Raw genomic sequence first — 19,769 nt, forward strand, 5'->3', positions numbered from 1 at the left:
CTACCCGAGGGAAGTGAAGATTTTATTGTTTATTGTGATGTCTCATGTCAAGGAATGGGTTGCGTGCTTATGCAAAAAAATAAGGTTATTGCTTATGGATCGCGTCAGTTAAAGATTCACGAGCAGAACTACACTACGCATGCCCTTGAACTAGGAGTTGTAGTCTTCGCACTCAAAATGTGGAGACACTACCTGTATGGAACCAAGTTTACTATCTTCACCGAACATAAGAGTTTACAGGACATATTTGATCAGAAACAGCTCAACATAAGACAACGACGTTGAATGAAATTACTTAACGATTATAATTGTGAACTTCAATACCATCCTGGCAAAGTGAATGTTGTGGTAGATGCCTTGAGCAGAAAAGAGAGAGAGAAACCTCTCAGGGTTAAAGCTCTTAACATAGTTGTCCGTACGAATCTCACATCACAGATCCGCGAAGCATAAAAGGAGGCTGTGAAGCAAGAGAACGTCGATGTTGAATTTATTAAAGGGATGGATAAGAAATTTGACATCAAAGAGGACGGAACACGATACTTTGCTAATCGAATTTGGGTACTAAAGTTTGGTGGATTGAGAGAACTAGTGTTGGAGGAAGCACACAAATTAAGGTACTCAATTCATCCTGGATCAGATAAAATGTACCAAGGTTTGAAGGCGTTTTATTGGTGGCCAAATTTGAAAGTTGACATTGCTACTTATGTTGGAAAGTGTTTGACTTTCCCTAAAGTTAAAGCTGAACACCAGAAACCATCAGGGCTACTGACTCAACCAGAGATTCCCGAGTGGAAATGTGAATGCATTACAATGGACTTCATCACGAAATTTCCAAGAACCGTGTGAGGTTACGACACCGTTTGGGTTGTTGTGGATCGTCTCACTAAGTCTGCACACTTCTTACCGATAAGAGAAACTGACAAGATGGAAAAGTTGGCTCAAGTTTACATTAAGGAAGTCATCTCTAGGCATGGAGTGCCTATATCTATTGTATCCGATTGTGACAGCATATTTACTTCTAGATTCTGGCAGACATTACAAAAAGAAGTGAGGACTCGTCTATATATGAGTACAGCATATCACCCCCAGACTGATGGCCAAAGCTAACGAATGATCCAAACTCTTGAGGACATGTTGTGAGCATGTGTCATTGATTTCGGAAACGGTCGAGATCATGGTCGTGAGATCAAACAGTTAAAGCAAAGCAGAATTCCTATCATGAAGGTTCAGTGGAACGTGACAAGAGGACCAGAGTTCACGTGGGAGCATGAAGATCAAATGAGACTGAAATACCCGCAATTGTTTCCGAAAGGAACTACTTCAGCGGACGTTCACTAAAATTTCGGGACGATATTTTCAATAATAGGTGGGTAATGTAACAACCATGATTTTTAGTCACTTCTGTTAACTGTCTGTTAGTTGATTTAACGGTGATTATTTGGCTTTTTTATGTGTTTAAGTGTATTAAATGCATACGTTATCCTTTGAGGGTTATTTAAATTAATATGGGTTAATATTAATCGATAAATATATTTCGGATAAAGAAATACGATAAAAATGTTACTGTTTGAATAACTGCAAAAACTGTTTTTCGAGCAACGAAACGCTCGGGTTTATTTTAATAATTATTAACTTTTTAAAAATATTCAATTTATTGGGTTTTTAATAAAATAAACGTTTGGTTGCGGTTTAACGATCGGTTTAGTGTTCCGGGCCTTCGGTACGTTTAAACGGCACTTGAAACGAGCCACGATTGCACACTTTTGCAAAACACGAGCCCGGGAACTCATCCCTTGGGTCATTCGGCCGACCATGGCCACCTCACCCCACCAATTTTTATTTTGGGCTTAATTGAGGGACTTGTTTGTTAATTAGTGATATTAGGCCCTAGTATTTAAGACTAAGCCTAACCTAAACTACTTCATATTATCCTAAACCTAATTTTTGCAGTCGATTCCCTCTCCTTCTTCCTCCCAATCGATGACACACACACCCAAGCAATCACCATCAATTTTTAACTTTTAACCTTAACCTTAAATACAAAGATTGTAATTCTCTTCGTTCTCTACGCATAGGTGTAATCTATTTGACGATCAGAGGTATAATTTTACAAACCCTAGCTCTAAAAATTCTGATTTTATAAAGTTTTATAGTTTATGTTGGTCAATTGCTCGATTCATCGTGTTTGTGTGCTTTGTTAGTCGTTAATTTAATAGTATTGATTGTTTTGTGTAAAAACCGAATTGTTTATTGATGATACTGATATGATGGACTTTTTTTCTGTAAATGATTTATATCTAGATGAAAAGAGTTCGAAAAATTAATAACGTTAGGCTCAAGAATCAATGGATTTCGTTATCGTATGCTCTAGATATGTTAAATTGAAGTTTTGTTGTGATCTTGCTATGAATCCGAATTTTCTGAGTTGTATGCTTTGTGAATTATGTTATAACATGTTAACCATTGTATATAGGACTCAAAAATACTCAAGTTAGACTAGGATTTCATGCGATTTGGATTTGTATAGCTTCCGTTATGCTTAATTGAATGAACATGAAAAACTGATTTGCTCATTATCTTGAAATTGACTTTTTAATTCATTTGCAATGAGATGATGATTTAGGACATTGCATTTATGGAAAATTCATATGTTATAGTTAACTTTTCACCTAGGCCTTGCATCATTTGGATTTGTGAACTTGTGTAATATGCGAATCGAAACGATAACCTGAATTCAGTCCAAATCTGTAACGTATGCACCTATAGCTTTATAGAATAAGTTATGGACCTTTTGAGACCTTGGCCTTCTGTATATTGAGGACTTGCATATTATATGACTTAATTCTAGTTTATGTTAAGTCGTGAAAACTGATCAATTGTGCACACTAAGGCCATAGTTTTGATGACTTCTGATTTGAGCTGAAACAGGATATCCAACTTGATTGAATTAACTGTACAAATTGGATAAATAAAAATGGATGAATTTTGGATATGTGGTAATTTGATTTGTCCTTGAACCCTGGCCACTGACCTAGCTTGATTTTCATGTCCCTAGCTCCGGTTATAGCCAATACGAGATTGGTGCGAAGTCAGAAATTGATTTAGTGAACCATAACTGTGTCCATTATGAAACCCGACTTTTAGATATCGTATGAGATCCTGCTATTGCTTTTTGGAAACATTCATATGTCTAGTTGAGATCTGGATCTTGTCATACTACCATGTATTATGTGTTATGAGATATTGTGTATTGTTTGCAACTTGCACATGAACGTTATGCTAGACAATAAACTTTGTTCGCGTATTTGACTAATTATGATCTGAAACGTGTTAGTTGACTTAGGTTTGACATGTTGACCAACATTTGACATGAACCTACTGATGTTGACTTTAGTTGACCACCTTGATCAAGTTTTACTTTTGGTTGACTTTTATTGACTTGCATGAATTAGTTGACTATGTGTTGACTTTTACTTTGAAACGAGTCGAGTCTAGTAATAAGACAACTTACTCTATGAAACCACTATATTATAAGACATAAATAATTACCAACCTATATACGTATACTTAGGTTGCATTACTCATATATAAACCATACAAGTTACTTGCTTACGTTTGTTCAAGAGCTATTCAAAGGTGAGTCTACAGTCCCACTTTTACTTTCTATTTTTGGAATGAGAATACACGCTGATTACTTACATTTTCATAAATGCTTTTATGTTTTACACGAGTACTTATTATACATATTGAGTTTTGTTCAAAAAGCCCCTGGCTTGAATACTTTTATTACCTTTGGGTAAGCACAATTTAGATTGACGGATCCGTTAGGTTAGACAAACATCACCCAAACAATATTAAATGTGGTGCATTTACTTTGAATATTAGGTACACTCGAACAAGTGTATAACAATTTTATGGAGTAAAGGGAGTGTAGTGGTTTCTATACTCTAGTCATTGTTAGTATTCAGGTGCTCATGGATTATGTAAACATTTTTGCAACTGGGTTGTACTTATTGAAATCTTGTGGTCAAATACGATTAAACTATTTTATGATAACTGTTTTCATATACTGTTATATTATTAAACCTGTAGATTCACCAACATTATTGTTGACCTGTTTTGCGTGTTTGTATTTTCAGGTCCTTAAGAGGTATATGCTTCCGTTGTGTTTGATGATATGGTCTGGCCCAGGAGTCAGCATGCTTTTAATAAAGACAATTATTACTTTCGCATTTAAACTTTTGCATCTATTTAATACTATTGACTTGTGGTTACGATCACAATGGTGTTACTTATTTTGGATTTATTGACTTGTGTTTTGAAAGTCAACTTTTTAATAAAATTAAATGTGATTGCTTTGAAACGTCTCATATACAGGGCGTAACTGTTAGCTGTGGGACCTATAATTAACACGCTGTCAGATGAGAATTTGGTGGGGTGTTATAGAAAACATAATAAAAACTGAATGAAATAACGTAGTTACAGGGAGTTCTATTTATACTAGATGGACAACAACAAGTCCTGATATTTCAAGAGATGGTTTCAACTTAAAAACTTTCAAGAGAGAGCACTGAATAGAAGAAGTTCATTACCATAAATAAAGGTTCAAAAAATTGTAGCTTCATTGAATGATCATTTGGATTGTATTCTAGGTAGTATTTTTTGTGCTCGATCAGTTAGTTTTATTTAACATGCACCAGTTGTTGGTGTTATTTTTGATAGAAAAATGATATGGTTACTTGTCCCACATTGGTGGATGGACGAAAATTGGAGTAACCTCTTTGAATATAAATTGAAGTTGTCCTATATAGGTGGGTGGAAGAAGTTGGAGGTGGACGACTTGGTTATAAAAGGAGCTCATGGGATTCATTCCAACTTGCACCAATTAATATACTTTAAGTATTTGATTATTTCTTTCTTTCTTACCCTTGTTTGAGAGTTGTATTAGTCAAATACTTTGGAGAGTGTAGTTGTCTTAAGAGAGTCGTCTATGTCATTGTAACAATTTGTGATATAGCGAATTTCTCTCTTTGGAGGCTCGTGGTTTTTCTCCTGTTTTGGAGTTTTTCACGTTAAATTCTTGTGTTGTGAGTTATTCTTATTTCTTTACTGCCTTTCATTGGTCGTGTGTTGGGAATTAGTTAGATCATTTTTCACAACAACTAGTATCAGAGCGTCAGGTTTTGCGGGGGGTCTCGGTTATAGAAGGTCGGAGTATGCTCTTTGGTCACGGTTTAGTCTGAGCTTCCACATCAAAAACTATTTCTATTGATCATATAGGGTATCTGGTTAGGCAATATTTTTCTAATTCAGAGTAAGTGGTGTCAAGAATTTGTAGTGGACCTGGTTGCTAAATTTTCCAAGACCAAACGAATCCTACCTATCCACTACATCTGTCGGTCAGTTGAAACGTGGGAAAAATTAGAGTAAGTGTTGTTCTTAGGATATAGATACGATGTCAAAGTTCAGTCCAATGAGGTTTGATGTAGAGAAATTTGATGGGAGGATCAATTTTGGCTTATGGAAGGTTCAAGTCAAGGATGTGTTAATTCAGTCCGGTTTACACAAGGTATTGAAAGGTAAACCCACCTTTGTTTCCGGCAGTGATTCTAGCAGTAAGTTCGATGAAGAAGAATCAGATGATATGGATTTGAGGGCGGCAAGTGCGATCGTTTGTGTCTTGTAAAGAATGTGCTTGCAAATGTGCACGGGTTATCAATGCCTAAGGAACTTTGGAATAAGTTGGAGCAGTTATACCATGGTAAGGGCATCTCAAATTGATTGTGTCTTAAAGAACAGTTTCATACTTTGCGTATGGATGGGGGTTCAAAGATTTCAGATCATCTGAGTATTCTTAACGGTATTATTTCGGAACTAGAAGCTATTGGAGTTAAAGTGGATGATGAAGATAAAGCTTTGAGGTCGATATTATCTTTATCATCGTCCGATGAGCACAAAAAACCTATTTTGATGTATGGAAAAGAAACTCAAAATTTTGAAGACATTACTAGCAAGCTCATATCTGAGGAGAAAAGGCTGGAAGGTAACGGGGTCTCGTCATCCGAAAGTACGGTACTGTTGTGTTCGGATAGGCAGAAGAGAAACTATAGAAAGAATCTGGTATGCTATGCTGGGGGTGCCGGAAGACTGGGCATGTAAGGGTTAATTGTCCAAGTGGAGCTAATCCCGCAAATGGCACCAAAGACGCTAACATTGTCTCCGTTTTTATGGAGAGTGACGAATTCCTCTGAAGTCACGTCATCCTCATGGTGTGATCGCGCCACCATGAAAAAGGATGTTTGTTAGCGATTCCACAAATTGCACATGGGCATTGGTTTGGCGTTGATGAAAGGTGTGTGATGGAAACTGATGTTGGTAGCTGATGGAACTTCCGGGAAAGTCAAACACGGAAGTTACACCATAAAGTTTCAACTGGTTGTTAACCATGTGCCGAGGTAAAATTCTTAGATGGTTTATTCTAAGTGTGATACTCTTTATGGTGGAGTATAATAATTCTGTTAAGAATTATGATTGTCTGTGAAGACAATGATTGTCGGGTTCTGACAATGTTCGACATGGATGCAAATTTTATTTATTGGATTAGAGATAATGTCAGCAGCATGAAGATGAGGATCTTGAAGTTGCCCTCGAGGAAGCATCTACGTTGGTTATCTTTGCAATGTGGAAGTATGGTTACCTAATTCTATCAAAAATGTGGAGATTTGTTGGTGTTATTTTTTATAGAAAAATGATATGGTTATTTGTCCCACATTGGTGGATGGAAGAAAAGAGGAGTAACCTCTTTGAATATAAAATGAAATTGTTCTACATAGGTGGGTGGAAGCAGTTGGAGGTGGATGATTTGGTTATAAAAGTAGCTCATGGGATTCATTCCAACTGGCACCAATCAATACACTTTAAGTATTTGATTATTTCTTTCTTTCTTACCCTTTTTTGAGAGTTGTATTAGTTAAATACTTTGGAGAGTATAGTTGGTTTAATAGAGGCGTCTATGTCATTGTAACAATCTGTGATATAGTGAATTTCTCTCTTTGGAGGCCCGTGATTTTTTTCTTGTTTTGGAGTTTTTCACGTTAAATTCTTGTGTTATGGATTGTTCTTATTTCTTTGTTCTTATTTCTTTGTTGTCTTTCATTGACCGTGTGTTGGAAATGAGTGAGACCATTTTTCACAACACCAACATAGTTTTTTTTAACGGCCAAAATATATATAAAAAAGGGCTGACCTAGCAAGTAACTAGGAGAGGCCCGCAAAACAAATTACAATGGCTTTAAGCGCCAATCAATCCAATTTACATTTTTTCCCTCTACTTTTATACCAATTAAACGAAAAAAGGCAAATAGAATCAAATAAAATGCTTCGTTTTAACGGACGTTGATAAAAGAGCCGGTTGTTTCTGAATCTCCAAATATGCCAAACTGTAGAAGCGACAATAACGTACAATCTGGACTTAACGTCTTCTGATTCCCGCCAATCTTCGAACCAAGCTATCCAATCTGTCCACTCAGTGAACCGTGGAAGCGAAGTGTCGACCCATAGCCTCACTTTTCTCCATAAGTCTGAAGCCACCTCACATTCGAACATAATGTAATGAATAGATTCAATGGCATATTCGAGTACATTTTCACAATCAACATTTAGATTATCGCCCCATTGCTTATCATCGAGCCCACATCTGCATTAAACATGATGTTTTCATCAAACTTGCACGGAATGAAACTTTGAAAAATGAATGTAATTACAACTTACAAATGCATCCAAGGCTCCAGCTTTGAAGTTAAGAAAATGAGTTGGTTTCGTTTCCCTAGCCATATATACTAAATTTTGGATGGCTATGCCCCATATATATCTTTGTTATGATCAAGTAAAATTTGAAAAAATCACATAATGGTTATGAGAGTAATACAACACAATAATTTCAACCTCTTTCACAATACTCGGATACAAAAATTGCAGAGCAGAATCTGGTATGATGCATTATTCTTTGCTTTTTGGTTAGAATCAAGAAAATTAGCATCAGGTTAAAAAAAACTGGTGCATTTAACGTGTAAAAAATGCAAACATCAAAACATTGCGAATGAATACGCGGTTATTCAAGGATCATGCAAGTCAAAATTTTAAAGCATTTACTTGAACAATGGAACCATGATCCTTTGGAGATGTAAACGAATTCCATTCCATAACCTGAGTCTCCAACTATTATATTTTTTACTGACACATATTCATGAAGTTGTTTACATGATACTCCACATAAAGTCTATTGCTACATATTTGTTAGATACATGAAGTCAAGTCTACATATGCATAAAGTCTACTGCATATTATTGCATAGTCTTTTACACACTAACCAACATGTAAATTGGCAACACTATCTAAAGTTGTTGATCTAAACCTATAACCATACGTTGTTGTTAGAAAATTGTACACTGTATATGTATACACACAATAAGTACATCATAATTATAACGAATACAACACCTCATTTAGCTTATGACTAATAATATGATGTTTAATGGGGTGTTAAACTTACTACAAACTTCCAGTGAAACATAGTGCTAAGATTATTAACAAAGCAATAGTTTTTCATAAACATGGTGTGTAAATTATTGCTTACAGTTGTTTAAAAGAATTAACCTCTATTGATGTATTCAAGAATCATGTAAATCTTGGTTTTACTTGTCAACAGTTGCATCAGAAAATGATTTTATGAATTCATTTTATCTTAAAAATCAAATAATACAAAATCCAATCAACCAATTTTCTTGGAAGAAATGCTTTAGTTAACCTTCAAAGTTATCATCTTTATGTTTCAAGAAATCACCACTAACCTTTTCCAGAGTTGAAATTCACAAAATTATATGAAACACAATCATAAAGAATGTGAAAGCAGCCACTGCACAAATCCATTGCAAGTAATCTAAGTTCTTTAAAACCATAAATGTTGCAAATTTTGATCTGGGTGTTTGCAAAAATGAACCATTTCTCTAATTTATTTCAAGGATTTGAGTAAAGGATTTCTCTTTATTGGGAGCATTCCATTTTCAAGAGAGCCTATTTACAATCCCACCAATAATAATATTATAATTTCTATAATTGAATTCCCAGAAAAGCACATACCTAATCCAAAGCAGGATAGTGAGAGTAAACCCATATAAATAGATGAAACTCGGAGTCAATAGCAGGAGTGAAATCCATGAAGCAGATAATTATGTTATAACAACGGACATGCAAAATTAACCATCAATTATTTTTTCATCTAATATAGAACGCAAAACGTCGGTTATAACCATCGATTAAAGCCACCACAAATCTTCGATTTTTAAACCACAACACGGTGGTTACAACCATCGGAAACCATCGAATTTTTTGCCATGGAAGTCGTTTTTTACGCCATCGCAACCGTCTTTTTTTGTCCGTCTTTTTCCAGCGAATGTGAAAGCTGATTTGAAATTGGTGAAGAGTTTTTTGGCCATAAAAACCGTTTTTTTTTTTTTTTTTTTTTTTTGGCCATCGACACCGTCATTTTTTTTGGCCTTCCACACCGTCATTTTTTTGTTTATCCAGCGACAGTAGAAGCTGAGGTGAAAGAAGCTGATCTAGAAGGAGCAGATATGGAATTGGTGAAGGTTGTAAAAGTGAGAACAAGCTGGTGTTGAAGTAAGTAGTGTGTTATATGAAAATGGAGGGTGTATACTAAATGACCAAAGTGGCCTCTAAAATAATGTGAAAGACAATTCAGGACGAAAGGAATAGTAACATTACAGGGGTTAATAGGCAAGTTTGTCCATTGGTATATAGGAATAATTAGTCTGTTACACTATGTTTAGTCAGCTGGCTTTAGTATTTCATTATTTAATCGAGTTCAAACAATGTAACTTTTGAACGAGTCAAGCTCAACTTGTTACTTTCGGTTCGTTAACAACCCTATAACACACTATATGCAGCATAACATATCGCAGCAGCACACAAAGCAATAGTAGCTGCTAACAAACAGAGCCACATATACTTAACTTAGAGACTCATATAATATTTTATTACAGTATTATATTATGATCGTGTCTGTCGTCTGTCTTGCAGACAACTTAACATAGTACACATACATACCCATTAATTTAATCAACAATACAATTCAACAGCAACGGAGATTAATCAAAAAACAGTAAGCATCTTGCCCTAACCACCTTCCATTCTCATCCATCATGTGCATACACCAGCTGCCTGCTTCAATTCATTCTTCTTCCCTTTTATTATGGGTGGATCTTTTGCTTTTTTATTCCTCGCTATCCTCTTCCCTTTTTCCAGAGTGAAGAGTTGTCGAGTCCTGACAATGTTAATAATAGTTCACAACAAAATCTAGTTGGTAATCAAAACGCCACATAGCACCCCACGTATATACATACATCAAATATATGTATATAAGCAAGCGCAAAACATATATACGGAGAAGTATTGATTATTATTAGTATTATTAAGACCTACATGAGTAGGAGGTCGTCAGAAGTTGTACAAGGCTCGACTTGAACATGTTGAATGTGGCTGTTGTTATCGTTATTAGCAGCAGCAACAAACGCATTAAGTGCCCTCTTTGAAGGTGTGTACCGTCCTTTTCGCCAGAAGTTGACAACATCAACTGCTACACCGCGTTCTTTTAGCCACTCTCCAGCAGCCTTGGCTTCTTTAATATTCATATTTATAGCACTGACCAAATACTCCACATTAGTATTATAGTGTAGTAGATCAAAAAGTAGTAGTAGGCTCAAACATTTGATTTAACCAAGATAATAATAATATTAAAAATATGCATACCCTCCAATAAAGAAAAGCGCCCTCATCTTACTTTCATCATCAACCGGAAGATAGTACCAAGCATCTCTGATCGCATGTTTAAAGTCCAAGGAACCACCTAATTGTAATTGATCTGAGGAGCAACAAACAAACAAACAATGTAAAATTGACTAAGAAAAACTGCAAAGACATAGTAGTCCGTAACATAGTAAAAACAAGACTAGGAAGGAAGGAAGCTAACACTTAACGTTACGCAGGATTTTATCAAGATCACTAGTACAAACAAGATTGTTCTTGATTTCAAAAGTACTCATTGTCACTACACCTATAGAATTCTTTGGATTAGACTGCATGAAAACAATTCAAACAATTGGTCACTCTATCAATCAACACAATAATACTCCGTAATTTATTAAGCCAAATAAAAAAATAAAAAAAAACCTCAATTTTAGCTCGGCAATATGATTGAATACAATCAAGTTGCAGCTGATGCCTATAAGGCTCTAAAAACAGCATATAGCAAGAAGTGTCGATGCAGATCACCACAGCCTCCAGGAATATCAACCAAACAAACAAAGTTTAATAATAAGAAAGTTAATTTTATATATATATATATATATATATATATATATATATATATATATATATATATATATCAACCAAACAAACAAAGTTTAATAATAAGAAAGTTAATTTTATATATATATATATATATATATATATATATATATATATATATATATATATATATATATATCAATCGATAGATGGATAGATAGCATATATAAAAAATACCTCAGGCTTGTTTTTTACTTCCTCCTCGACCTTGTCGTTTTTACCACCACCATCACTTGCTGCACCTGATAGAACTGAAAAAAGGCGGCTTGAAGGAGGAGGAAGAATAGTACTTTTTTCACGGTTCCCAAATCGATTATCAATAGGTGCTTTTTTTGGTGGTAAAAAAACCTTGCGACCGCTAATTATTGGTGGTGACACAGTGCCACGACCACGGCCCACGACAGTAACTCCACCACCGCTTCCGCCAGAGGATAATAGAAGCGCTTTTCTGATTGTGTGTCCAATACCTAGGTTTCCCAAACTCCGTCTCATTGTTATTGATTAAATTAAATGCGGATAGACACAAACACAACGGTATTGGTATTGGTGGTGAGCGCTAACCCTAAAAATGGAGATTCAGTTTATAATTTTAGAGTTACTGATTGAAAATGAGGATGAAGATTTGACTTTGGGGAAGAACATCTAACCCTAATAATTGTCTAGGGTACTTTTATATTTATGTTGGATTTTGGTTAGCCATATCGGCTAAAACAGGAGATTTTCATTGGAAAAAAAACACCTATGACAATATAAAAAAAATTAGGCTGTTAATACCTATGATTTGTTCACATTTACATCATAACACCTAAACTTTTTTTTTCGCGTAGTTAGTACATCCGTTTTGCTTAACTATCTTGATTGACACCCAACCTTACTACAGTCGAAGTTTAATGGTTAACCCCTCACATTTACAATGCATGTGAAGGTAAATTCGTCATTTTCCATTATTTTTGCTATGATACAAAGCAAAATTACAACCCTCCAATATTAGTTTTCGCCGGATGAACTTTTAGTTACTAAATTGCCATTCAAAAACAAAACTATAACCGTGATGTCATCATGTATTTTTCTTCTATTTTTAAATACTCCGTAATTATTGTTACGTATCTTTTTATTTATAAATATTGGAGTAATACTTAACAAGGTAACACTTAACACCATGTTATAGTATCATCTCAGAGTCTCAGACTTATTTAACCTGAATTTAAGCACCATATGTAACACCCTTTTTTTTATGTCACAACGGAACTAAATATATAATTACCAAATCAGCTCTGTTTAACGTTTACAAAACATAGTTAATAAATTAACTTAGCTAATGTACATTACAACACTACACGAATACGGTATTACATAAAAACATTACAAAGCTCTAGACACGACCAGTTTTAAAACAAAGTAAGAAAACATCATAGTTAAGCTCATAGTCAAACATGTTTTCTAACTCGTCCGTAACACCCATCCGATCAGTAGTACCTAAACCTGCAATGGGAGGAAATGTGGGGTATTAGCACAACTGTTAAGTGAATGGATATTATCTAACAGACCAAGCATAAGCAACTGAACATGCAAGGGTCACAAATATGCTAACATCATGAACTAGCATATAACAACATCAACTAGCAATATGAGGATTAGTGGCTTGTACAAGCACACGACTTAGCTGATCAGGCTACAGTGTACCAATAGTCCGCTTTACTGAATCCACTGCATAACCGTCCACACGCAACACGCAACACATGCGTCCTTCTATGCTATACTGAACAGATAGTAACATCTTGACCCGACCAGGCAACCACAGTCGACCTCACACAAACCCTACCTTGCCGCCTCGGTGGGTTCTCAACCTTGCCGCCTCGGTGGGTTCCCAACCTTGCCGACTCGGTTGGTGTCTAACAAACAGTGCGCACATAAAATCACAGATAATCAATCATTCAATCGTCCTAATTAGCGTGACAATAGCTAACTGAAAGGACCCGTTCATATACATTATAAACGATTCACAATAGTTGATTACATTGCGAGGTATTTGACCTCTATATGATATATTTTACAAACATTGCATTCGTTTTTAAAAGACAACTTTCTTTACATCGAAAATTGACGGGCATGCATACCATTTCATAATATCCACTATCCAACTATAAATTGATTTAATAATAATCTTTGATGAACTCAATGACTCGAATGCAACGTTCTTCGAAATATGCTATGAAAGGCTCCAAGTAATATCTTTAAAATGAGCAAATGCACAGCGGAAGATTTCTTTAACACCTGAGAATAAACATGCTTTAAAGTGTCAACCAAAAGGTTGGTGAGTTCATTAGTTTATCATAATCATTTATTTCCATCATTTTAATAGACCACAAGAATTTCATTTCCGGTTCTCATAAATATACGTCACATGCATAGAGACAAAAATAATCATTCATATGGTGAACACCTGGTAACCGACATTAACAATATGCATATAAGAATATCCCCTATCATTCCGGGATCCTCCTTCGGACATGATATAAATTTCGAAGTACTAAAGCATCCGGTACTTTGGATGGGGTTTGTTAGGCCCAATAGATCTATCTTTAGGATTCGCGTCAATTAGGGTGTCTGTTCCCTAATTCTTAGATTACCAGACTTAATAAAAAGGGGCATATTCGATTTCGATAATTCAACCATAGAATGTAGTTTCACGTACTTGTGTCTATTTCGTAAAACATTTATAAAAGTTGCGCATGTATTCTCAGCCCAAAAATATAAAGGGTAAAAAGGCAAATGAAACTCACCATACTGTATTTCGTAGTAAAAATACATATAACGTCATTGAACAAGTGCAAGGTTGGCCTCGGATTCACGAACCTAAATTAATTATATATATTTATATGTTGGTCAATATTTGTCTAACAAATTAGGTCAAGTCATAGTGTAATCCTATCCTATAGCTCGAGTCTGACTCTACAGTATAGTAACATGTTATATTACTCATGCTCAATTAAGATTCTAGTAAAAGGTGACGTGTGAAACAACGTAACACAAATGGTTTCATAATCATAAAATAGTATTTTAGGTTTTTTTTTTTATAGAGAAAATCAACACAAAAAGTTAACTGAAAAGTTAACAGGAAAAGTCAAAGTTCAAAGGTTAAAGTCAAAAGTCAAAGGTCAAAGTAAAAATGAGGTCGCATGCAAATATATAATAACTTATACAAAAATGATTTTCGGTCAAACATGACTAAACGGGCCACTTCAGCTATTTTTAGAAAAATTATCAGAACTCCGATTGATAAACGGCCAAAGATAAAAGTTACACATTACCAAAAGATTAAGCATAAATATTACAGAAGTAAACTAAATCTAGACAACTCGTAGTTGCCAACGCGTTTTCGACGTTTCAAAGTTAATTTTTCAGCTTTAATAAATTTACAAAAGTGACCGAGTAGCCTAATTTGGAGATTTTTAGAAAATTCCTCAAAACTCGTATTGACAAACGGTCAAAGCCTGCAAATTCTCGTTACCACAAAGATATAACACGATTTTTGACAAGAGTAAACACATATCAGGCCGACCATGACAACTGATACAAAACTGACATTTTTAAATAAAAAAGTTTCATCTCTTTTTAGAATTTTAAAATGTGACCAAACCGTCAACTTTGATGATTTTTAGAAAAATCGTCGAGACTCGAATTGACAAACGGCCAGAGTCGTTTGTTAGACCTTACAGCAAAGAATTCAGTGGTATTTTTTTTTATATATGAAACAACGCAGATCAGCGAGAATTTCAGTTCCCGTTTCGACATTTCATCAAAATTTGCAAAACTTCTTTTGTCCATAACTTGACAACCGTTCAACGAAACGAGACGTGCTTTATATGAAAATTCATCTACTCGACGAGTAGAATCCAAATAACTACTTTTTATAACCTAAAAAATTAGTTCACTAATTATCATCAGCAATTTTAATTACGAAATTAATTATGCAATTTGTTTATTTCATAACTTTCTAACCGTTACTTGGATTCAAGTGATTCTTAAACCAAAATTCAACTATTTGTCACTAGCTTTCCAACGACATGCATATCTTATACCTTATCTCAATCGTATATGTAACTAATTCAGGAATCAACATAAACTATCTAATGGCAATATCAAAAGTACAAGCATGCATAATCCTATATACTCGAGCACTAGTCAGGGATACACTATTAGTATGTAAAAATTAAATTATGTGTACTCACATATCAATATTGAGATTCAATATTGCAGGAAAGGTACGTAAACGCAACGGAGATGATAAATGCTATATTGACCTCACGAGCATACCCATGAACCATACTCAATCACCTCCATAGCTATAACCCATAATTTCTTTAATCCAATCCCACTCGAAAAACAATTTCGAAATCACTCGGACAGTACTCTGACGTAATATTTTATGTACACTAATAATATCTTGAAATAATACGGAGTAAATATATATATATGTAAATCGATTGAGAGAGTTTAGAGAAAAATATTTTCAAGTTTCTATGAAATAATGAAACCTATTGAATTCTATTTATAATAGATTTTTGAATTATTAAAGTGAATTATTAAAGTATGAATTATTAAAGTGAATTATTAAAGTTTGAATTATTAAAGTGAATTATTAAAGTATGAATTATTAAAGTGAATTATTAAAGTATGAATTATTAAAGTGAATTATTAAAGTATGAATTATTAAAGTTAAAGTAAAGTAAAAATAAAGTAAAGGTAAAGTTTAAGTATAGTAAAAGTATAAAACTATGTACGTATAATACGCGTATAAATATATATAATATTAATTTAAATCGTTATATATATTTAATAAAATAAAATATAAATATCGTTATCTTTATCATACTGGTTAAGTAATGAGTTGTCAAAAGTAGTTCAAGATATTTATAAAAGTTATATACGTTTTAATAATAAAGTTCTTTTTAAACTGAAAACGTTTTTGTACGTTTGAAACTAAATCAAATAAATATAATAATTTTGTTTTCCAAAACCAAATATATTTTTAAGAATCATTTTGTTTAAAGGTTAAAATAATGGAATTCGTTATATCATAAAATGTTTTAGAAAAGTAGAATCATATATATTCATAATAGGTTTCAAGTTTTTAAATTACAGTTTGTTGGTGAAGCATGGGATAAAGTTCAAAGGTTAAATAAACGTATGAAATCATCTTAATGAAAAATGTCGAGTTACTTAACTTGTCGATATCCAACATCTAAGTTATTTACACTTCACGTTCTTACTTATAAATCACTTTACCATTTTCCGAATGTTGTCAAAAAGAATAGATTTCTTAAATCACAGTGGACCTCATAACATAGACCCGTAATCATATCATAATGTATCTGATAAATCAATCATTTGATATTATCTTCTAATTCCATCGATAAACATATTGAAACAAATACGTTCATGTAAAGTATTATATGTTTAATACTTTATTAATATTCTCAAGTTATAATATATATATATATATACATATTTATTTATATATAACGGTTCGTGAATCGTCGGAATTTGATCGAGGTTATAATGAATGTATGAACACAATTTAAAATTCTTGAGATTTAACTTAACAAACGTTGCTTTTTGTGTCGGAATAATATAAAGATAAAGTTTAAATTTGGTTGGAAATTTCCGGGTTGTCACAGTACCTACCCGTTAAAGAAATTTCGTCCCGAAATTTGAGTGGAAAGGTCGTGAATGATAATAAGTATGTTTTAATGATGCATACAGGCTGAAAATTAGAGTTTTATCATCAGCGAATAATTTGGATAAACAATCCATTTATATGAAGAGTACGAATGAAGCTAACATAGAATAGTGAAATGAGTAAGTGTTGATTCATCTTATCATTTGACGTAGATATAATTGATTTCCAGATTTCAAGGGATTTGAAGAAAATCTTCTTAATAAGATTTGACTCTCCGGTAATCAAGGGAATTAGGATCCGCTTTAAATGCGATCGTCCATTTTAATTGTTCTGTCGGAGATTTTTTTATAAATTCACCTCCTTCGTTTCCTTACAACTCACACCATCTGTTGATGCATTTTATGCAAGTCCCTAGACATCTACCCAGGTCCATTGCAGGTACAACAGTTTACAGGCCACCATGATCGTTCGTTATTATCCTATCCGTGTTTGTATGTGGTTACAGCAACTACAGGAACGAGATTTGGATGTTTGACTATGTTAGACTTAGTCAGACGTCCGAGTGAAGCCTCACTCGTACGGCTGATAGGCTCATACCCACGGTTGATACTGAGCTAAGTCACAGTTACAACCTAAATGAGAAGACACGAGTGAGTGATCACCCGTACGGCTGATGAAGCCAACTCGTATGTGTGATGGATGAATCGTACGGGTGAGTCAACAGCAGGGGTATATAAAGTCTTATGTTCTTCATTTTAGGTTAAGCCTCTTATTTGTTACACACACTCAGATCTGGTGAGCTCCTCCGATTCTCTCTCAATCCAAATCACCCAGGTGGTGAATAATAGCTCTAGGTGTTGATCTAATCACACTTGATTTAGTTATGGTATGACTAAATTAATCTCAAAAAGCTTAACCTATTTACTAGAGGGTTTGATTCACTTATTCCGTCATTGTGTGAGTTAAATCTGTTGATTTCTAAGTTCCTAGTCATGTTTCATCACCTTCTATTCTTTCCCCCTCAACTCATATTTTAAAGTGTTCATCAATATGCTCCATCCAGTTCTGATTCTCGATATACTTATAACTTTCATATCGGTCATTCTTCTTTTTCATCTACCGCCGGAAGAATCTATTTACTTCTACTATACTCTTGGGTTTATAGTGTTTCTAGTTCTCCCGTATCTTTATATTGCTATATGCATCGATATATATGGTTTATAATTTTTGGTTTGTCGTTGGGCTTTATATCTTCCCTTATATTTCAAAGTCTCTGTTTCTATCTTCTATAATCATTGTCATCCACAGTTAATGCTCTCTTTTATTTACTGCAATTTATACCCCAATTTCTATTTCGGAGTTTTGTCATTTCGTTTCTTCTTCTTGTGATTAAGCACCGCTTGTAATGGTCCAGAATTCACAGATATGAATTTCGGAATGAACATTGTTAATGTTCTAGGAAGGAAATTGTGATGGCACGATCTTGACTTGTCAAATTACTAGAATACCTTGGAAAAGGCCGAATCATCAAGAAATATTTTCTTGATATTTTAGAGGTTAAATAGAATACAAGAGTCGTATAACATGGCACATGATGATGTTATGATCTGTGAATCATCACGTTCCATTTAGAAACTCAGCATGAATTACTGTAATATAATCACGTTGATCAAGTGTCATTATATTATACTAACTCATGCTTCAGTTTCCAACACTACTTCAAAAACATTCATATTTTAAACTCAAAGGTTTACAGAGTATAGGAACTAAACAGTTTCCTTTTTGATGTAATACAGATAGCGCGAAGAGGTAAATGATTTCAAATAAGAAAAATTAAGAAAATATCTTCAGAAATATGGAGGATATTTATAATGAAAGATATGATGATATTTTAAAATTTCTAATATCAGAGGATGATGAAGAATATTGTCCGCAGGGGTTTAGAGTCAGGAGCAAGGTATTCGTTAATGACTTCAGCAGGTACTGAATCATTTGGATCCTTTAAAGTCAGGTTCAGTCTTTGTAATTTGTCCACAGCCTCCTTCCTACTTTGCTCAATCCGTTTTTCAGTTCCAAAACTTCTCTTTTTCTGCGCTTTGCCAGCACACTTCATCATTATCATACAGCTTTTACCATTTAAAGTCGTTTATAGTTTTTGCTGCTTCATCAGCATTTTTTCCATTTTCGGAGAACCAATTCGTAGTTCGGAGTGTTTTTCAGAAACTTCACATTCAAATTAAGTCCAGAAGATAGACGTTATATATACACATATAACTGTTGGCGCAGACATGCTGCAAGATTTCAAAATACTGATTGCTAATTCCCAATGATTCGTATGGCAATTCTTATTACAAGATGCGAATGAGTAAATGATGGGGTTTCAATGAATAATTATGATGACTTTTTGGAGAGGCTAAAGTCAAAGGGTAATGAAGTTGTTGGTACATCTGCTAATAATATGGTGGAATGTAAAAGGTTCCCTGGTAACGATGGTGTATATCTCAAGGTTATAATAAGGTTAGTCTAACTGAAAAGTCGAAGTTGACTTGCTAGAGCTGTGACAAAACTGGCTACTTTGAATAGGAGTCGCAAAGTTAATTTTGCTAATAAATGCCAAAGAATCTGACGCGGATACGTTGTTTAAACTTTTACTTTGGTTTCA

General features: G+C 34.2%; 1 protein-coding gene across 1 annotated transcript; it reads right to left on the reverse strand.

The window, feature by feature from the left end:
* Window positions 1-10,024: 10,024 nt before the first annotated feature.
* On the reverse strand, window positions 10,025-12,098 carry LOC139899449 (26S proteasome non-ATPase regulatory subunit 4 homolog). The gene is made up of 6 exons (XM_071882269.1): window positions 11,602-12,098; window positions 11,248-11,355; window positions 11,048-11,153; window positions 10,828-10,939; window positions 10,501-10,719; window positions 10,025-10,342 (listed from the first exon to the last, which is right to left on the reverse strand). The coding sequence occupies exons 1-6, from the start codon at window positions 11,914-11,916 to the stop codon at window positions 10,219-10,221; spliced, it is 984 nt and encodes a 327-aa protein (XP_071738370.1). The 5' UTR covers window positions 11,917-12,098; the 3' UTR covers window positions 10,025-10,218.
* Window positions 12,099-19,769: the final 7,671 nt, after the last annotated feature.

This window comes from Rutidosis leptorrhynchoides, chromosome 3 (assembly GCF_046630445.1).
Source record: "Rutidosis leptorrhynchoides isolate AG116_Rl617_1_P2 chromosome 3, CSIRO_AGI_Rlap_v1, whole genome shotgun sequence".
NCBI lineage: Eukaryota > Viridiplantae > Streptophyta > Magnoliopsida > Asterales > Asteraceae > Rutidosis > Rutidosis leptorrhynchoides.